Source organism: Dromiciops gliroides, chromosome 6 (genome assembly GCF_019393635.1).
Source record: "Dromiciops gliroides isolate mDroGli1 chromosome 6, mDroGli1.pri, whole genome shotgun sequence".
Classification (NCBI taxonomy): Eukaryota; Metazoa; Chordata; class Mammalia; order Microbiotheria; family Microbiotheriidae; genus Dromiciops; species Dromiciops gliroides.
The window spans coordinates 102,507,493-102,529,987 of NC_057866.1; the positions used below are offsets into that span (position 1 = coordinate 102,507,493).

The 22,495-nt window shown below is 38.1% G+C and overlaps 1 protein-coding gene across 5 annotated transcripts in view; it reads right to left on the bottom strand.

Moving 5' to 3' along the window:
* Positions 1 to 22,495, bottom strand: part of PCGF3 (polycomb group ring finger 3) — a 129,940-nt gene that overhangs the window by 16,944 nt on the left and 90,501 nt on the right. For 4 of the 5 annotated variants that reach the window (XM_043970583.1, XM_043970582.1, XM_043970579.1 and 1 more), the window contains 4 exons: positions 17,176 to 17,286; positions 13,992 to 14,080; positions 4,797 to 4,934; positions 1,812 to 1,892 (listed from right to left, as the gene is read on the bottom strand). In XM_043970583.1, coding sequence (XP_043826518.1) covers positions 1,812 to 1,892; positions 4,797 to 4,934; positions 13,992 to 14,080; positions 17,176 to 17,286 — 419 coding nt within the window. The remainder of the gene's footprint in view (positions 1 to 1,811; positions 1,893 to 4,796; positions 4,935 to 13,991; positions 14,081 to 17,175; positions 17,287 to 22,495) is intronic. The other variant, XM_043970584.1, reaches the window with a different exon arrangement.

Genomic DNA, 22,495 nt, shown 5'->3' on the forward strand with positions numbered 1-22,495 from the left:
CTGTTTAGAAATGCTTTTACTATAAAGAAACAAATATGGTGCTAATCAGACATGAACACTTTTGATTCTCTGTAGTTATGAAGCCCAACAAAGTATGGGATGAGAAGAAATAATCTCCTTTGTACCTTAATAATGAGACTTTTGGCGATTCCCAGCGGATAGGAGATCCCAGCTGTGATAATCATAGCATCACAGACTGAGAGCTGGAAGGGACCTTAAAGGCCACCTATTTACAAATAAAGAAACTGAGGCTTATGGTTAAGTGACTTGCCCAAGATCCCATGGGAAGTAAAAGGCAAAGCCAGGACCCTAACCCATGTCCACCCACTGGCTGCTGCAGACACTGCAGTCTTTATTCGACCATTCTGACTCTCTTCATCCCAGGCAACTTGTGTCACCCGCTCTAAGCAATGGAGCCGGTCCTTCCTTTGGCCCAGTGTCAAAAGGAGGGCAGCCAGGCCCTCCAGGCTGACATCACCAGCCTTGGGAGCTCCTTCTTTCCCCTTTCCAGCCCTCCCTGGCATTTTTAGGGTGACCTCTGCTACGCCTAGCAGCTCTACGTTTCCCCTAACTCCTCAAGGACACTGCAGTGGTATAATGTATTCCAGGAAGCAGTGGCAATAACTGTCTGAGTGAGGCGAGAAAAAGGAGAAGTCAGAAGGAGAGAAATGTCTGTCTGTCTGTATGTGTGTGTGTGTGTGTGTGTGTGTGTGTGTGTGTGTGTGTGTGTGACATCTGTGTGTTCCTCTCTGTGCTTCTACTGTGAGAAGCTCTTTTTAGGATAGATGGGTCCTGTACCAATGAGGTGCAAACTTGTCCCCTGGCTTGGGTCTTGGAAGAGGTGGGTGGGGTTCTCATGTAAAAGGTGAGGAATGGATGAAGAAAAAGGAAAGGGTCCTACTTGTGTCCCTCAAATACACTTGGCTCCTAGAGAGGTAGAGGCAGAGGAGGATTGGTTATTCAATCAGGAATCTTTACTGGTAAAGGTCTAAGATTCCTGAAAACAAACTGCCTCAGGGAAAGTAGCTGTACCTATGTATGTAATATGTATCACCGATGTGCCCTGCAGCTATTCCCTAACTGTCCCAGAGAGCAGGCCTTTGCAGACCTTGCCACAGAGGTGTTGGTAGCACCCCCAGAATACCTCAGGACCACAGTACACGGGGACACCTTTCCTCGGCTCCAAATCTCTTCAACAGATACAAGTAACCAGGACTAACCTTTGATGCTCCATAGGATAACACGCCCTTTTACTTTTCTCTTGGGGTGACCAACCCTTGCTGGTTACAACTTGCAATACTCCAAAGATAGAAATTATCTGAACATGTCAGTCCCCTTACTGGAGAACACTGTTCTCAAAAGTGATGAGGCACCATGTTGCAAAAGACCTCAGTCCTTCTACAAGTAACTCCCTCTATTTGTCCTTTCTTTGCATATTCCTGGTGTTTACTCTGCTAACTGGGATGATAGGAATGGGAAGGGACTAGAGGTGAGATCTGTTGCCAATTTAGCCTTCTAAGTAGTCCCTTGACTAATGCCCTATCAAGTCCCCACAATCTAACAGCACTAATTTGGGGGCTCAAGCCAACCGTATGGGTTCAGCAGTATTCTGACAATGACTTTTAAAAATCACCTAAAATGCTGCTGTGAAATCTCTTTTTAAAGTGTCCCTTTATTTGTATTCAAACCATCATTCTAATGCTTGCGGACAGTCTTAAACCTTGAGAGGAATGGGCTACATAAACACACATGACTATTATTCATAGAAGAGACTATATAAAACACCTTGTTACAAAACAACTGGGTCATACCTTAAATCTCCATCTAGTAACAACTACAAACTTGAGTGTGTGGTCCTTGCCAAGAATTTCTTCATTGCATAATATATCCAGCTAATAGAAGAGGAAGAAATACTTTAATTTAGGGTGGAGTAAATGACAAAACACACCAGTCAACGAACACACATTACTACCTGTTGTAAAGAAGTTAGACTAAAACTATCAATGACAAAAACTCCCTCTGTTAGTAGACTTTGAAGAACACGGTCTTCAAATGAGGCTTCTCCATCATATAATTTGTAAGACATGATTTCATGTCTTCATTATCAGGGTGATCACAACCTTCTTTTCAAGGGGTCAATTAAAGCAAGTGTGGCCTATGCCCTGATGCCTAGACACAGGCTCAGACGATCTGGCCATGGTCTCCTCTGCCACCCACAGTCTAGACCTGTGACTTAGGTGCAGAAGATGCTCCAGCTGAGGAAACTCCCTCTCCCAATGCAGGCCAGTGACTGTTGTTCACCAGAGCTGGGGACATGGGTGGGGAAGAGGGGGCACTGAGAGGTTAAGTGCCTTCTCCAGAGTCACAGAGGAAGTCTGTGTCTAGGCAGGACTTGCTCTCCAGTGATCCTCACAGGCTGAACTCCATGGAATGCCACAGAGAAGATGAAGTCATTCCTTTATAATAAGGAGGATGTCTAACCCCATCATCTCCTTAACATTCTCAAGTGGGGTCACTAGTCAATTTATGGGAATGATAAAACCTTTTATGAATTTCCCTTGCAATAACCCCTGCTAAGCACCACATGCTTACAGATTTAAGAGGAAACTGAGCTACACATAAATGTCTCTTTGCATTACTTAGAAGGGAAGAGAAGGCAAAAAGACACTGTTGTTAGTATACCCAAATCTCCTTCATAGCCAAGACTCTTTGCCATTTTCCCCATAGCTGTCTTCTCCCTGTTCAGTATTGGTGGATATTCAATCTTGTTGAAAGCAGCCTCTCTTACAGGACATTCTTTCTGGGAGAGCACCATATTCTATCAGGGCCTCGGGGCCTCCTTAGGCTCACCACTCTCCCTTAGTTTTCCTTTAGTCCCTGCTTCCTTTTAAGCAACGTCACACTTCCTTTCAGAGACAAGGCCTTAGCATATAAACAAAAGGCTCTGCATATAAACCAAATAAATTTTTGGAACAGACTTGCAAATACCCTTCCTTCGGTAAAATCGCAGAGCCACAGTCATAGATATTTAGGGCTCAAAGGGATATTAGAGTTCTTCTGGTTCAAATACCTCATCTTGTAAATGAAAAAGGAACTGATTTATCCAAAGTCACATTAGTAAGTTAGTGGCAGAAGCAGGAGTAGAATCCTATTGTTCAATAAATATTCTTTTCACTACACTATGCTGTAACAATCTATGTTAAGGAGACAATAACAATAATAATAGAAACTCACATTTATATAACACTTTAAGGTCTGCAAACTGCTTTCCTCACAACAACCCTGTGAGGTAGGTAAGCAAATAGTAAAAAAAATTTACTCAATTTTTTACCTGTGTAGGGAAATGGCAAACAAATTTGGGGGACTATACTGCAAGGCTCCCTTAGGAATTTCCCCAAATACTTAAAAAAAAAAAACCCAATTAGTTATGATATTTGATGGTGCACATAAGAACGTCAGGAAAGAACTGAATTTTTATCATGTATATAAGTATTCAATTCTTTTTAAAAAGGCATGAATTATCATTTAATGATAAGACAAAAAGAAATGCCAATTATTTATGAAATTTTGGGTGGAAAAATTCCAACCTCTCAGTATATACATTGCAATATTGAGCAGAGAGCCTCAGAATTATCTTATAAATGATTAAGTTAGTTCAATTTTAGACTGACAGGCTCCTAGAATTGGAAGGGACCTTAAAGGTCATGTAGTCCAACTTGCATCTGATATAGGAATCTCTTATTGGATTCCTCACAGATTTAGCTTTTGCTTATACTCTTCCAGTGATGCAGAATTCACTACTTGTTCAGGAAGCTGACTCTATTCATAGCTAGCTGTCATTGTTAGAAGGTCTTCTGAAGAATGAACTAAAATATACTTCTCAGTAATTTGCACCCATTGGTCTTACTTCGACCCTCCCATGATAAGTCTGATCCACCTAGCAGCTCTTCTAATGTTTTAGGTTAGTGATTATGCCCTCCCTCCTCCCTCCACATTTTTACCTTCAGTCTGATTTTTTTCTAGGCTAAATATCCAAGATAGTCCTCAACCATTCACTACACATAGCACGTGGTTCCCAAACCTATCACCATTGTGGTCACTCTGCCCTGTAGTCATGGCTCCTGAGATGAAGTAACTTCAAAGCTTTATGACATAAATATTTAGTATAGTTTTATGTTACTAACAGTGCAGTTCACTGAGGTAGGGGGTTGGTGGGTTCCAAGCCCAATTCAGTTTTGCTGAACCTTGCAAAGATCTATATTAAACATCTCCCCAAAATGCCCAAGTACCTCCTCATCCTTTCTCACTGCTCTACCCCTTTGTCCCAATTAGCTCTTGTCCAGAGTAAGTTGTTATATAAGTCTTAAGATTTTTTTTTTTAAATGGAGGGGAGGAAAGGGTGGAATAGTTTCCAGCCAATTACTGTATAATATTTAACTATAAAACCTATTTAAGCCCTCCTTCAGTGGACTTAAGGTTGAACTTCCTTATAAACATGCAGTTCTTAGACAATTATTATTTACTTCTCATCTACTGATTTGTTTGCAGATGCTTCTTACTGAAAAGTCCTTGTACATCTACGGAGGCCAGTTCCATATTAATAATTATAATGTTGGGAGCAAGCAGTTATAATGCCAGAGTGTATGTGCCCTGTTACAATGACAAGGTGTATACAAAGCTATTTTACATTGTTTTAAAATGTTCTAATTGAAACTCGTAACAAAATAAGAAAAAAGCTGTTTCTAAAAAGTATCTGCATTTAAAAGTGTTGTCATTTACTTAATTTCCCATTTTACCTCATTGAAAGATGAAAGATTAAGTTTTTTGGCAATGAACTTCTTTAGATGCAAGACTGTTGCCTGTGCTGAGCAGCGGATCCATTTTCGTTTCAATCCACGTAATTTGCTGCTATTGCATTCCAGGCAGATGCTTACCTTCAAGAGAAAGTGCACACATGTTGGCAGAGCTCATTAAAAGGAATTCCACTGGGCTCTCCCTGGAAATGCTTTCTGAGCTATCTATAAATGAAATGACACCAAAGAACTCTGATATCCATGAAAACTACAGCTTTCCTTTACCTTATTACTGAAGCAAAGTAACTCCGTCTGTGGCGATTTTATGTCTATTCATTTAGTGCACTCGAGATTTGACTATCAACCAGAAAATCCAACACTTTCCTGTTTGCCTGTATATAGTTTACCATTTCATACTAAAGCACAACTCTTCCATGGGCCACTATCACTACACCAAAGGAACCAAAAGGGAATAACCACGGGAAAATACAATTTAAACCTGCTACTTGTTGTTTCAGTTCAAGTTTATACTTTGAATTTCAGTAAAGAGGTTGAAATACAAAGATAACCATAGAATTTACAGTCTAAATGTATTCTCTATTAAGCTGTTGGCCAGCCAGTGTGGCACCCAGGAAATATCCTGAGTGGGCCAGAGATGGTTATGCTAGGCAGATCAACTACAGGTTTGTTTTTTGTTTGTTTTTCAATGTGTCCTTTCACTGGCACAGTGAAATAATTATGTGACTCCTCAGATGGCTGCTTTAATTTCCTCCATAGATACAGTATTAAACTATATTCGACAAACATTTACTCTTTCTCCACACTCCTTTAGAACAACTATGTCAACTAATCAATAACCAAGGGGCAAAAAACAAAAGGATGACCCAGGAATCAGAATTAACCAAGTAGGTTATAGGATGAAGGAAATAATGTCCTGGGCAAAGGGCAACAAGAAGGAACCAACCAATAGTTGAGAGAAGGATGGCTTCAAGAGCTGTTAAAAAAAAATATGAAAAGATACATTAATGTGGTTATCCCACCCCCTTCACTTCAAAAGGAAAAGGAAAGATCTTCAGGACATCAGAAAACAGAAAGAAAGGTCCATTTTGTCTCCCCAGTATGTTGTATAAAGCCTTGAAAAAGTAGTGCCCTAATGAGCATTGAATGAATTAATGAATCTATGTTAAGCTGAAAGACATAAGAGACATGATATAGGGTTTTACAGGCAGGAGGTCAGAACCGAATCTTTACATGTAATACTAAGAGTCAGTGTAAAATTCTGAGGAGCAGCAATGAAAAGAAGAACCACAAGGGGGAAGTCCATTTATTTCTTCTCATTCTAACAGAATGTTTTCTATTAGAATGGGATGGAAGGTATATCAAAAGGAAAATGTAGAGGTGTTGGAAACAGATTTGAATTTTAATTAGGAATTGAAGAACATACTGTGGCATGTCAAATGGTTGCCAGTCTTTTATACTTTTCTAAAGATCAATAAATGTTCCTTAAATGGGGTTTTGTGCAGACAATTGTGATAATCGTATGATGCCATGCTCAAGCCTGTGTGCATAGAGCTGCCTTCCCTTCATGCATAATAGGCCAATCTTGTAAGATTTCAAAAATAAATCCATTTTCCAAAATGGAGGCTGATTCAGTCTGGACATATTGACAGCAGAGCCGGGCATGGAGGATTCACTCACCATCTTTGTGACAACTTTTAATGGCATCTGACAAGGTTTATCCACTTGTACTATTTAGAGAATTCCTGTAAGCTCCTCTAGTGCTACTGGATGGAAAGGATCCTGGGATCACAGGCTTAGGGGCTGAAAGGGAGCCCAGATTCTGACCCTCTGGGTTTACAAGTAAGGAAAAGAAATCTCCTACAGATAGTAAATGATGAGCCCCTGGGGCTTGAATCCTAGACCCACATCTCTAAATCTGGTGCTTTTTCCACTGTAAGCACCCTCTGCCTCATGGCCCTTCCATACTAGCACCAGTGGGGTATGGGACACCAGGAGGTTAAAGTCCTGCCTGTGTACGAAGCCGCTTTGACCTCGGCCACAACTCTGTTACTTACCTCTATAGACTCGTGAGCCAGAAGGGGTAATAATGGTCCTTTCACAAACTGATGAGCTCTTCAGGAATTGATTTCAAAATGCAGAAGCCTTTTTTCAACCACTTTAGCATCAAATTTTTACATTTTTAAACAACTCTAAAACATTTTTAAAAATAGAGTTATATCTCCCATGAAATGAAGTTTAGTACTACCCATTAAAAAGAATGAGCTCAGGGATTTTGGAATTCATTTCTGAAACCTTAAGAGATCTTCATTTTTCTGGCTTATTACTGTGTAGAAATATTAACTTGGAATTTGCTCTGATTGTTGTTTGCTAGACAAGAGATTCAAGGCAGAGTGAAGCAGCCCTGGTTTAGTTATGCTTCAAAGGGCATAAATACGGGTAGATGGAAACAAAGAAACTGACATAGGATGATATTTTCAGTGGCTTTTGTTTCTACCAAATCTTTGTGGATTAATTTCCTCATTTGCAAAATGAGAATCTCTAAGTTGGTCACCCCAGAAATGATTTCTAAAGGTTCCTTCCAACTCTTGCTGATATTCTTTTGGCATCATAAATTATTCTACTGTTCTAGCTCTTTCCAAATAAAATACTGTGCTTTCAGTCCTGGGTGAGAACAAGAATGGGGGGAATCTGCAGGCATAATAGCAGTGACAGGGCAGAAAATTCAGTCTGAATTCTACTATGCAGATTTACATTTCAAAATATATGGCATATATTGTGCTGCTGTTATTTACAGAGGGAACCAGATGAAGTGCTCTATGCAGTAATCTTCTCTACACCATTTGCATTAACAGTGGTTAAAGCTATAAACCATATCAAACCTGCTTTTGCAGTTTTTCTACCTCTATCCTATTGGCTGCTGAATTTGTATTTTTTTTTAAACAAAGAACAAGTCCATTTTTAGTGTTAACTGCTACACTGACTGGTCTGCCTACTTAGTAGACTGTCCGAAAAGTTCACAACTGTGTAAGCCATGGGATGTATATTTTTCACTTCCTAGCTTATTGTTTCCTTTCGGATCAGTTTATATCAGTCTATTTTCTTCCCAGTAAAGACATACTGAAGAAAACACACTAATGGGCTTGCTTTTGGTATTTTATTACTATTGATATTACCATGCTATTTAATGTCAAACATGATTCACAGAAACACATGAAGCAAAGATATTTTAATATTAGTTACTGACGTGGATTATTTCTAAATCATTCATCTGTATAGAGTCAGGCCACCAATTTAGCAAAAACAAAATCAGTATCAAATTAGAAAAAAGGATAAAAATGAAATGAAGATATGACATAAAACTGAAGCAACTCAACCACTTAAACAAATTACTCATGTCTCAAAAAATGGGGACTGGATAAAGAACAGACATTGACCTAGACATTTACCATTTCCTTAAAAAAACTTAATCCATGTCAATAAATTGACAAAAAACCCAAAACAAAAAGGCCTACAAATCACCTTGTTCTCCTTGAAAAGCACAGAGATACAATCATTAAGGGCAACACTCTTTTATAAAATAGACTAATCTGTAAGATTTTAGAAGGATGTTTAAGCTTACAAGAAGCACTGCCTCACAAAATAGCAACAATCAGTGGAGGGGAAAACAACTTTGGAGTAAAAGTTTGGTGAGAAACTTGACTAAGCATAGTCATCTTGACCAGTTTAAGGAAAAAAATTAAAAGTTAAAAAAGTAGATGAAAAATGGAAAATAGATGTAAAGCTTTTATAATAACAAATTATTTTCACTACAAAATGACAGTAAAGCCATAACATTTAGACAGTGCAGCCTTTGATGTGCTACCACATAAGAAAGTAGTAACATTAATAAAGAATATAATCAAAGGAAGAGCACCTGGATCATCAGGCACACACAAAGAGGTCAAAAGGTGGGAGGGTCACACTTCTGAAGTGTTAAAGTATCGATTTCAAGGTGTTTCAAAAAGGAGAGGAAAACAAAAGCTTGATAAGAAGTTCAGATCTTATTATTATGTAAAAAAGATGAATGGGGGCAGCTAGGTGGCCCAGTGGATAGAGCACTGGCCCCAGATTCAGGAAGACCTGAGTTCATATCTGGTCTCATACACTTGACACTTACTAGCTGTGTGACCCTGGACAAGTCACTTAACCCTCACTGCCCCGCAAAGAAGGGGAAAAAAAAAAAAGATGAATGAGAAAATATTAACAACTATTGACCCATGTGCTGCCTTTTTCCATTTCTACAAATTTTTTAATGAAAATAACTTATAAAAACACTGAGGGCATCCTCGATGAAAAAAATGAGGAACTAGGAAAGTTTTTGCTAATAACATTGTACAGTAGAACACATCCTTATAATCTTACACTTAACTGAATATCACAAAGAATACAAGATCCCACTGTGTTTATGGTTTGTTGGCTTTTTAAAAAAAGCAGTATGATTGAGTCAAGTACTGGCTTAAATTAAAGGCTCTCCTACAAAAAGATGCCCCAAATTATATAATGTTCCTTGAAAATTTTAACAAGAAATAACTTCTTTGACCCATTAATATCAATCATAGCATAAAATGGGAAAACATGTCCAGTTCATCAAAGGTGTTTTGCCACCATCATAAAGGATGTTGTGTGCATGGTACAAAGGAAAACAGGATTCCCTATTGATGACTCAGGTCTTCCAGATGTTCTTGTGTGCAAATGACATCCTGCTGATTTTATCAAGCCCAGAAATACTGCACAGCCTCTTCAATTAGATCCATAATCACTCAAGAGAATTTGGCCTGATTATGTACATAGGACAAATGAAATGGATGAAGAATGCTTATTGTCCAGATTTTATATGCAGTCAAATGGACAAACCATAGAGTTGGTCCATCTGAGCACATCTTGCACAGTGAATGTGCTGAGTCCAGGTACTGAGTAGAAGGAAGAGAGTATTCTTAGGGAAACTGAATTGCTCTAATGACCACAAGCTTCTCTCCAAAACAAAAGTCCATCTTTTTAAAAAAATTTATTGAAGGTTTTGTTTTTTACACCACATTCATTTCCCAATATACCCACCTCCCCACCACCCCCACTCAGAGAGCCTTCCTTTGTAACAACCAACAAAATCACTGATATATTGATCATGTCTAACAGCATACATAACATTCCACAGCCATAGTACCCCAACTCTCAGAAAAAAGGAAGGTTACCAAAAGTCCATCGTGTTAGCCACAAATTTCTGTTCAGTGACGCTGTATAGTCACAAGTTATGAATACCACAGTCTTCAAAAAACTGAGGTGGAGGATAACCAGAGAGCCATGGAGAGGGGGGTACATGGTTGGCATGAATAGGCTTCAACACATTCCCAACTAAGAATTATGCAAGGGAAGCAGGGGAAAAGAAGTCACCAGGGAAAACAAGATGGGTTGGTTACACAATAAGAACAAGAGATAACGGATGTAGATAGCCCATATGTTCTGCTGGCATCCACAAAACATCAGGAAGGCCCCCACCATGTAGACTGGCTCCATCAAAGTAGACTCAAAGAAGAAGGTAAAGGAGCCATTCGAGAAGATGTACCTATCTTCTTTCTAAGACTCAATCATTATGCTTTAGAGAGACCCAGATTTGGAGTGCTACAATATCGTGCTTTATGACTTACCCCAGAATCACAATCTTTCCTGATTTAGATTTCTATTTCTTTGTGTATCACTAAATAATATGACCAGACAGACAAAAAGAAATGAGTGCTTTTAGTTCTGAAAAACTCCTACTTTAAAATATTTTGTAAGTTTTTTTCCCTTAATGAAGACTGATATGGCTTTAGTTTGCTTGAAGCTAATCATTAATCCAAAGGGCTGTGTTTATTTCACAAAAGAAAACCATTCTGTTCTGTATGCATGTAGTACCATCAGCATCTTTAGAAATATATGGATTTCTGTACTCTGATTATGTTCATAATCACATGAATTATTTCCCTATTTCCCAGAACAGTCATTTCCCTTATTTGGCCATTGAATATTTTGGGGCTTGAAATGAAATATATTGATAGAGTCTATAAATACAGGGGGATTCATTGTAAGGAATACCTCCAGGATCAAAAAAAGTTAGGGAAATCTTGAAGAAAAACAAAATTCTATTTCTTGTAACAAAAAAAATTACAAAATGAGTATTTCATATTTAATATTTGAGGGAAAAGTACCACTAACATAAAATTTTTCTCACAAAATCCTTATTTATATTGTGCAAAAAATCCCAACAGGGTCCACAGAAAATTTGGGAAACGATCTCCTAGAAGGTAGCAACAATAGCTCACATTTATATAGTACTTTAAAGTTTGCAAAGCACTTTACACACAATATCTCACTGGACCCTCACAACAGCCCTGTGAGGTAGGTGCTATTATCACCCCCATTTTACAGATGAAGAACCTGAGGCACAGTGGGGTTAAATGACTTCCCCAAGGTCACCCAGTTAGTAAATGTCTCAGGCTGGTTTAGAACCTAGGTTTTCCTGAGTAAAGGAGTATAGGCCAAGATTATATCTAGGGTCAAAAGAATAGATCAACATTAGTTCCCAGCTTCTGTACTCCATATCTTTCAGAAAAGCAGCATGAGATAGAAGGTATCCCTACTCCTCCTAAGACTCAGCCATTCCAACTCCACCACTGATCCCTTTCCTCCAGCCTTCTCTAAGACCTGTCTCCCCTCTCCATATCTGACTCCAAGAACATGCTCAGGTCCCTCCAAACCTAGCAAAGTCTTCCTTGAACCTCCTAGCTACCTAACTGGCTGCTGTCTTATATCTATTCTGTCCTTTATTGTTTTTTTGTTTTTTGTTTTTTTAGTGAGGCAATTGGGGTTAAGTGACTTGCCCAGGGTCACACAGCTAGTAAGTATTAAGTGTCTGAGGCCGGATTTGAACTCAGGTACTCCTGACTCCAGGGCCGGTGCTCTATCCACTGTGCCACCTAGCTGCCCCCCTCCTTTATAGTTGAACTTGAAAAACATCTAATTCCTCTTCTTCCTCACTGCACTCTATTTTTCCAACCCCCTGCCCTCATGCTCTTATTTCTACCAACCTAATGAGATGGGTTCCTAAAGGGTCAGCCATCTGTTCTCAACCCCAAATCCAAAGGCCTTTCTTCAGTCATGATCCTTGTGACACTGCTGACTAGTCAGTGCTCCAGGACTTCAGAGCTACTATACTCTCTCCTCTGTCTCCTTGATACCTTCCTCATTTTCTTCGTGTTCCTCAAGGGTCTGCCTTCAGCCCTCTTCTTGTTGGTCTTAATATTTTCTCCCATGGCAATCTTATTGTTAACCACGACCTCTATTCAAGATGAATCACGAGTATCTCAAATTCTCTTCAGAAACTAGATTTGCATCTTTATCTAGAGGAAATCTCTTCCTATATGCTCTATTGGCTACTGGAACTGAACATGGACCAAACAGAATTAATTTTCTTTATCTTTAAACCTATTCCTTCTTCCTATTTCTTGACTTCTGTTTGTGTAAGGACCATCCAGTTTCTTGTATCTGTAACTCTGGGGTTATCTTTCAAGATTCCCTTCTTATATCCCATCAATTCCAGGACCCTGTTTCTTCAACTTCTGTAACCTATCTTCAGGGGTGTGCAGATAAATGTTTAACAATCAGCTTTCAACAACAACAACAACAACAACAACAAACCAATAACCAACACTGTATATGTGGCACACCTTTAAGGTTAATTTGTATTATTAACATTTTTTTTCATCACGTTCTTAGGTCTAGACCAAAACTTCTTAAATTGTGGGTCGAGACCCCATATGGGGTTGCATAATTGAGTGTGTGTGTGTGTGTGGGGGGGGGTGTTTACAAAATATCTGGCAACAGTAAAAGGTTATGTAAATCTATTTTATGTACCTATATACCCAGGGTTGCATAAGAATTTCTCAGGCAAAAAGGGGTCTTGAATGGAAAAAGTTTAAGAAGCCCTGGGCTAGACAATCAATGGAACATTAAATCAAATTCTGATTTGTAGCATTTGCCAATTTCCAAAGTGTATCACACTGAAAATTTAGCAATTGACTCTTGCTCTCTAAATCCAAGAGACAGTTTAAAAAGCTGGCTCTAGCACACTCCTACCTATCTTGCATTAAAGTCCTCCTCTATTCGCACTCCAGCTGCCCCGTCCACTCAGACAATAGCAACAACCTTCCAACATGCTTTCCTGCATCTGATCCAACAAACATTTATTACATGCGTATTATGTGCAAGGCCTCTTTCCCCCTCCAAACCATCCTTTAAACTGGTGTAAGAATAATATTTGTTTGTAAAATGTGTAATTATCTTGATCCTCTGTTCAAAAAGCTCCAGTAGTTCCCTCCTGTCTATAACCAATCTTTCTAGTCTCCATTCCTATTATGCTAGACCAGGGGTTCTCAACCTGGGGTCTATGTATTTTTAAACACTTCGAAAAGTGCATTTCAATACACTGGTTTCTGTTGTTACCCTATGTGGTCATTTCATTCATTTAAAAATGCTGTTCTGAGAAGGGAGTCCATAGGTTTCAAAAGACTGCCAAAGGGGTCCATAATACAAACAAGGTTAAGAAATCTGATCTAGACTTTATAAGTTTCTACCACCGACTCCTGGGCTTTTGCCCTCCTGTTATGCACAGCTAGAATGCCCGCCCTTATCTCTTGCCACCTATTGAATAATTACTCATTGTTTGGAGGTCAACTCAAATGTCATGTCTTCCAGAAAGCAATCCTCATCTGACCTGACATAGCGATCTAATGTGATTATCAAGTAATGTTCAATATTAGAGTTATCTGTATCTACGTATTCCTTTACTATAGTGAGCTCCATAAGAACACCTAAACTTGGCACATCATATAACAAATCCTAAAAATTTTAGGATACTCATTGAACAGCTAATTCTCTTTAAAATCCACCTGAGTCTAGGCCTAGTGATGGGATAAAATGCTTTTGTGAAGTCAATATGCAGATGACTTTGTCATTACCTTTTAAAAACAAAACATATTGGAGTAAAGCCACAGGCTCCCAGGGTGCTTATGAACTTTTAAAATATGCTAAATGTTACATATCCAGAAACACAAATACCAACACAAGAGCATTTTAGACATTAATATTGATGGAAAGATAAACTACCTGTTCATCACTTCTGTGATAGTCATTATCCTCTTCTTGTTTTTCTTCTGATGTTTCTTTGTTGGAACTGTCATCGGCTTTTGTTTCACCTTTTAATACAAAGGTAAATATTTTACTGATGAAATACAAAATGTCTTGTTCATTATTCTAGTCTATTCAGTGTAACTCAAAGTGATATCAAAACACTTAAGGTCTAAATAAAATTTAGTATTCAGCAGAGTATTTGAATATAGAATGCATGCAAAGTCAAAGGCAGATAAATAGCTGCAGTGTATTCTAAAAAAGCATGGCCTTCTTAAACTAGATCATTTTTACCAGGATTCAGTTACTTAACCAAAAGGAAAAATCCATATGTGTTCTCAATTTAGCTCATTTCATGTGTCAATGAAGATTATCAATGCATTTAGTACTATAGTAACTGGAGAGCATGTGTGTAATATTAATCAAAGTCAATTAAGATTTAGACTACCTGAGAAGGACAGACTTCCTTGGTGGCCTAGACAAGACCCTTCATCTTTCTAAGTGGGCATGTGATGGTGGAGGCTGAAGAGCATTCCCATCTTACCATGGTGAAATCAAAGAGGTTATTACTCATCTGTATAAGTCTACCACTTTTCCTTCATCCTCACGTTCTTAGAAGCTTCACCCCATTGCCCAGAAAATTCTTTGACACTTCTGTTGATTTTTTATCTCCTTTTTCTTTTTATTTAAGAACTATGTCATATGGGATAGCTCTCTTACAGGGGAAAGGTAGGGATACCAGGAGAAATTTTTGTGATTAAAAACAAAAGGTGTCTATGAAACTTGGTTTTTTAAAAAGGAAGTGACTTCTTCTACCCATAAAACTCAATGACTGACTTTTTTTGAGGTGAGCCTCTGAAAGAAAAAGTCTTACTCCAAGACCTCACTATAACATGGAAGGGCCCACCTTTGGTTCTTGGAAGCTAAGCCAGTAGGCACACTCTCCTGAAGATTTCATCAAGAAGGAAAGGCTCTGAATATGTTTGTCTTGCTAAGTACAGAGAGGCTTATCACCAGAAGGTGACATCAAGTTATGAATCTGGTGGTCAGGGCAGTCCTTGAAATGGGTAAAAATAAAAACCAGCCTTTGGTTCTCCATGGCCCTTTCAACTTCTGTAGGGAAGGTGGTGGTGGTGGAAAGGAGAGCACAGAGGGCTGAGAACTGAGTCACAGGTTAATTTCATGGTTAGTACTTTTAATGTGAAATCTTTATCTATGACCAGCAAATTCATACACACAACTATATCCATACTGACATTCTTGAACCACAGGAAGGACTCCAGATGTGGGGTGAATCCTCTACAGATGATTTATGGGAAAAGAGAGGTAAGAACAGAACAAGAAGTGTCTTTAATAAAGGCTAGTAATCTGTACCCACAAGGATGGGATCACAAAATTATTGATAGATCAGTCTGATCACCTATAGTTTTGAAGTGATGGGAACACAGTAGCTGATTTGTATTTATCTGGCTTTCTTTTTGGAGGAGGAGGGAGATGTTAATTAACTAAGTATTACAAATAATAAAGTGAAACGTCACAAGGCTCCCAGGGCATTAGGCATCCAGACTGGCTAAGATTGAACTGGGACTGTGAAAATGAGCCAATAAACCTGATTCAAAGACTTCAGATGGGCAAATCCTTAAATTGTGTATTTTTTTTTAAAGGGTCAACCATTCTCATTTGGGGCCATGGAGAAGAAAGATGAACTGGGCCTAGATTTAAAGAGTTTTAGTTAAGGATCAAGTTAGAAAGAAAAGGAGCCACTCAGTCTGAAACATAATAGCCCCCCCCCCATAAGTCTAATATGTCTATTCTCTTGTTCCTTGTAAATAAGCCCTAAAAAATACCTAGTGATCAGAAAACTGTCGAAAGGTATCCTTCTTAGGACCAGGGAGGTAATAGGAAACAATTCCATTGGCCTCTGCTTTAATCAGAAATTTAGTGTTATATACAATTCTGGGCACTGTTTTAGGGAGGACATTTATAAGCTTACAGTATCCAGAAGAGCATCACCAGGATGTTTAAAGGTCTCAAGTTGATTTCCTACAAGTTAAAAAATCTGGGGATGTTTGACCCACAAAAAGTAAGGCTTGGGGTGAAAGAGGAGGTAACTGTGGTCTTCAAATGATATCACATGGAAGGATTAGACAAGTTCTGCTCTCAGAAGGTAAAACTATAAAAAATGGGTAGAAGTTGCAAAGAAGTAAATTTAGTCTTGAAGCCAGAAACAAATTCCCAATAATTAAGCACAATCTCAAAGTGGGTTCCCTGCACTTGTGATCTTCGAGCAAGGGCTAGATTTCAAGCAAAGGGTAACTTGTTGGTTATTTTTATTTAGGTTTGGGTCAAACTAGGTGATCTCCAAGATGCCATCCAACTAAGAAGGGTGTGTGTGTGTGTGTGTGTGTGTGTGTGTCTAGATAGGGGGTAGGAGAGAGGTAAGTTGGTTAATAACCAAGACACCTGGAGATGACGACTATGGCAGAAAGTGTTTGGGAAGGGGGGAAGTGTGACAGAATCCAAGTACAACATATATCTGAAACCAAGAAGTCAAATCAGTTCAGGGAACAGGAAAAGCCAGAACTTGGAATTCAGAGGTCAGTGGGTGAAATGTGAAGGCTGGAGGGTAAAATAACCTGAACCAGTTCAGAAAAGAGATTTCAGAAAGAAGAGGAATTAGTATCTGTTGCTTCAGTCACAAGGGATATAGGAACTTCAGGTACAACAGATTAAGGAGACAAACTTCCTCTTCTCTGAAAATATCTGTTCTGAAACACACTTCCCCACTCACTCTCTCTCACCCAATTCTATGCATTTCCTCTTCCTGTGATATATACTCTGACAAAATGCTGGTTGTTATAATAGCCTCCCTCTCTCCATTTTCTATGTGGAAAATGTATGCCAGGGTAAACAATCTTTTTATCCCCAACCTCTATATTTCCTGGCCTTCATGAAAAAATGTTTCTTCATTCTCATTATCTGTCTTCACATGTCAATATTTGTACCAAGCTTCATTATTACTCACAAATATTGAAAGAAATATGTTATGTTAGAATACAGAACACTAAAAACAAAATGTGTCAAGTAAAGCTTCTTTTAACAATTTAATTAATTATTAATAATCACTGATGTACACAATAACTAGTTAGAAAAGATGACTTACCATTCCGATGTGAGTCTAAGTGCTGCTTTGCAGAGCAAGTCTCCCCTTTGATATCTCCTGGCACTTCCATGCCCAATTTGTGATAGAATTCCCTCTGTTTCCTCATTTCCGCTATTAAAAACAACATTTATCTTTTATTTGAACAAGGCCAATAGAATGTTTTTATCATACTAAAACTTTGACCCATCAATAGTAAGATTTTATACCAAAACAGAACTGTGAGCCACTCCTGAGCGGGTTTGGGTTTGGTGCTGAATGGAACCAGAGCCTGACTATGCAAATGAAGAACCTGTGAGCCTCCTTAAATAAAAATAAAATTAAACAAAGCAGTCATTGTGTGACTACTACAAACCTCTTCCCCTCTCTAAAATGAGGGGAGTGGGCTGAGGTGATCCACCTGTCTTCCGGGTCTAAAATGATATGCTTCCAATCGAATGTCCATAAATTCCACCCTGTGCCCTTCCCATACTGCATGCCTAACAGTTCAGATAATTCAAAGAGTTCAAAAAGTTTTAACTGGAGATACAAGTGACAAACAGCTGTTTGTTAAAAACACCTACTAACAACCTCCTTCTGTGCCACCCCATTCAATCAGGATTACTAAGCACCTACTTTGTGTAATATAGTAATTTACTGGCTAATCAGGGGTTATTTGTTCGTTCTAGTCTTTTTCACAAATTTTTACTTTCATGGGCCCCTAACATTCATTAAAAGGGAAAATTCAGAGACAACACAAAGGCTGCCAACTCGCTATGTATGTAGTCAACTGTCAATTATTCAGCCAGACAGCTTGTGAATTATCAGGTGCCCCTGTTTTTCATTCTTCCCTTTGTTTTGATGTTTACTAAGGAAAGCCACATACAGTAAGCTTGCTGTTCTGAAAATGTACCCTATATATCAGATGGTGTGTTAGTAAAGGTTTTTATCCACTGACAAATTTCAGAGAATGCAAAGTTAGAATCTAAGTGGCTCAAATAGTCTTATTATTGTAGTAATAAAACTTTCTCTCATGCATCCAGCTGATAATCATATCTGTTTCTCAAAGGCAAGAGAACAGGTCACAGTTAAAAATAAAGATGCACATGAGAAATGTCCCTAATAATTTAGAGCCTTTACCTTCCTATCTTTAATATTTTTTATTAATTTAAAAATATCGCAATCTGCACATACAGAGGAAGACACCCCCCACACAAACACTCGCCTACCCCCAACTAAATACACTGTCAGGGAAAAAAAATAAAGGTTAGTAGAAATAAGTAGTTAACAACCCTTTGTGAGGTATATGGTATATCAGCTGATACATTGGTGGCACACTGCTAGAAAGTAGTTAGCTTTGCACAAAACCTTTTGCTACTTGGGAAGTCAAATTGAAACACTTACCTAGATGCTGAATCTAGGTAGTGAGTGCTCCTAAAAGGGGAGAGGGAACAGGAGGACCTAGTTGCAGGTCTGCTCAAGAGATGCTGGAAACTGAGAGGATGCCTGTCAATTGGGGAGTGGCTGTGCTATAAAAATGATGAGCTGGATGATTTTAGAAAAACATGGAAAGACTTGCATGAAATAATGAAATGTGAAATGAGCAGAACAAAGAGAACATTGTACACAGTAAAAGCAATACTGTTCTAAGAGCAATTTTGAATGTCATTCTGAGTATTACAAATACTCAAATCAATTACAAAGACCCCATGAAAGAAGATGCTATAAAAAGAACTGATAAACACCAGTACAGTGGGGTTTTACATATATAGAAATATTTGTGTCTAATTGTAGCCTTGTCTAGGGTGGGGTAGGGAGGAAGGGAGAAAAAAGCATACAGCAGAGAACAAAAGAAAACTTAGAAGAAAACACAGAAAAGCCGGGTAGCTTTGAAAATGATGTGTAGCATTCATTACAGTTTTCAAAATAAAAGGCAAACAATGTGAAATGGAAATTGATGATTTTATATAGGATCCTCTTTATATATTGTGCAGTGTACATGGAAATTTTGGGGGGGAGGAGGTATTTTTTATATTTAAGTTCAAAATGAATAAAAAAAAGATATATCCCAAAGTGTAACATGATTGCCAAATAGACTCCTTTCTGCCACAATAAAGCTCAGAAACCAAATAATAAAGAAAAAGAACTGTCATCTGGCCCATAATAAATAAACCATTAAGAAATAGGTTCAGGGGCAGCTAGGTAGCCCAGTGGATAGAGCACTGGCCCTGAAGTCAGGAGTACCTGAGTTCAAATCCGACCTCAGACACTTAATGCTTACTAGCTGTGTGACCCTGGGCAAGTCACTTAACCCCAATTGCCTCACTAAAAAAAAAAAAAAAAAAAAGAAATTAAAAAAAAAAAAAGAAATAGGTTCAGTTCTAAAATTCTATGACTGTTAAACCCCAATAGAGGGTACTAGGAGAAAACCAAGGATTGATTATGCAAATAAATAACCTGCAAGCTTCCCTAAATAAAAATAAAATTATCTGCAGCTGTCTAAGAACAGGTGTCTTGGAACAGAATGTGGTGGAAGGGAAGATCATTTGGAATCAAAAAAAAAAACCAGGACAAAATAATATGGAGATTAGTCAGCAAGCAATTTTATCTTTAAATTGGTAAAAGGAGTGTTCACATGTGCCTATTAGGTTGACAGTACCATGACCAAGGTCCTTCCACAAGAAAATCTGAGCTCATAGCAGCACAGCTTGGAAGATGAATTCAGTTTTAAGAGATTCTTCACAAACCTTTGGATAATGCTTTAAAGCAGTTTAAAAAAAAAAATCAAACCCATTAAATTTCGTACTTGGTTTGAAAAACTGAAAATTAGGGTCAGTGGAATAGTCTATAAGGAAGAAAAAAAAGTGAATTTAATAACCCAGTGTTTGATAAACCCAAGAACATATTACTCAGATAAAAATTCCCTATTTTACAAAAATTGTTGAGAAAACTGGAAAAGTATGGAGGAAATTAGGTTTAGGCCAACTTCTTACATCATATATTAAAAAAAGCTCAGAATGGAGACCTGAAAATTAAAAAGTCATACCATTAAGAAATTAAAGAACCAGGGCAGCTAGGTGGCGCAGTGGATAAAGCACTGGCCCTGGATTCAGGAGTACCTAAGTTCAAATCCGGCCTCAGACACTTGACACTTACTAGCTGTGTGACCCTGGGCAAGTCACTTAACCCCCAGTGCCCCACCAAAAAAAAAAAAAAAAATTAAAGAACCTTTCATAGCAATTGCTATGGAGAAGAATTCCTAACCATATGAAATTGAAAAGATTTTGCATGAACAAAATTAACAGGACCAAGATGAAATGGGAAGCATTTAACTGGGGGAAAAAATATTTGCATCAAATAGCTTTGACAACGGACTGATATCCAAAATTTGTAGAGAAATAACACAGAACTATAACAATAAAAGTCACTGATATGTGGTGTGTAAGGATATGAACAAACAGATCTCCAAAGAAGAATTGCAAACCATTAACAAGCATATTGAAAAATGCTCCAAATCATTAATAAGAAAAATGCAAATCAAAATAATTTGGCAGATTCATTCACCTCATACTCATCAAACTGACAGATAACAAAAGATTGACAAATAATACTAGAAGGGTTGTAGAAAGAAACACACGAAAGAAATCTTGAACAATGCAAAGAAGCTAAGCTATCCATTACTCTTTGACCCCCAGAGATCCCACAGCTAGTTATATATCCCCAAAGAAGCCAATCGACAAAAGAGAAACACACATCAAATATTTATAACAACACTTTGTGTGATTGCAAAGGACTGGAAACAAAGACGCCTACTCTCTAGGGTCCAGTTAAAAAAAAAAGTGATACATGAATAACAGAATATTACTGTGCTATAAGAAACACTGAATATGATGAATACAGAGAAGCATAGGAATACTTCAAGAAGCAGAACCAGAAAAAATATGCACAATGTACAATATACAACAATGGGGTTTTTTGGGTGATTTTATAAATCTAGAAAAAAATAACAAAAATTTTTATTTGTTGCCTAGTTGACTTCTTTTGAAGTAACCCTTAAAACTTCATCTCTGGCTACCCCTCAGATCGGCCACAGCTGTGGAGCTTCTAAATTGGTGCCTAGGAATAAACACATAGTCCATGGAAATGTTGTATGAACAGCAAAAAGGCAGATCTCTTCCATTTAAGGTCACAGAAAATAAAAAATTTTCTTGTGTATTCCTGAGAAAACTTCCAAAATGGTATTTGCTACCATCTCAAGAGTATTGGCATCAGACCAACAGTCCTGGGTAGAAACATAAAGTCTACTATTACTAAGACTGTGTTTCGATAGGTACAAGAATGAAATTCTTTGACACTATTCTTGGCTGCCTGAATAATAACAATAAAAATCCTATTTAATGAACACCAATTTAATAATGCATTCTACTGAGCAGAATTATTTTCCTGTCCTAGCAGATGGCTCATAGTTAGAGCTTTGCTGATCTGACTAAAAGGAATTTGATAAAATGAAAGAGCCTGAAGAATAGATGTCTTTGCAAATCTCAGTTCATAAAATGGTCAGTCTATTTAACAAAAATGTCGCGAATTTGATTGAATATTGATGATTTTGATTTTCCTATATTTGGATTCTGGGGTGCAAGATTAGTAGTTAGCAGGGCAGCTAGGTGGCGCAGTGGATAGAGCACCGGCCCTGAAGTCAGGAGTACCTGAGTTCAAATCTGGCCTCAGACACTTAACACTTACTAGCTGTGTGACCCTGGGCAAGTCACTTAACTTAAAAACACAATATCCCCTTCTAAAGTAGTTTCCGTTTAAATACAATTCAAGTCTAATGAACCCTGTGCCCCATGAAGTGTTTTAAAATGGGATTAGTGGCCTATTGGAATATACACATGATACAAAATTCTGATTTCAGCTGAACTGAGAATGAACCACAAAAAGTACTGAAACTATGCCATATAAATAAGGAAATTTATCCTCTGGATCATACTGAAGAAGGTCTAAAAGACACAAATGAATGATCTAGACATCAAAGACACGAGCACTGCTGCTGGTGAGTACCACATTTTGTATAAAGCTTTCAGACAAGGCAAAGAACACTTCTCTGATTCCAAATGAATAGGGTTAAAAACTTCACAGCTGTTCTACAGGACAGTTGACAAAAGCTGAGGGAGTGAAAATACTTCTGTATCAGGCCATTAGTACTGAGTGCATGAGTGGATCAAGCCCAAGGGGATCATTTCTTCTCTCCCCAAATCCCAAAAATTACAATTAAAGGAAAATTTCTGTTCTAAAATGTCTTTTCTCCTCTGAAGAAGAGCCATCCATCTAAGAAGTCTCTCCC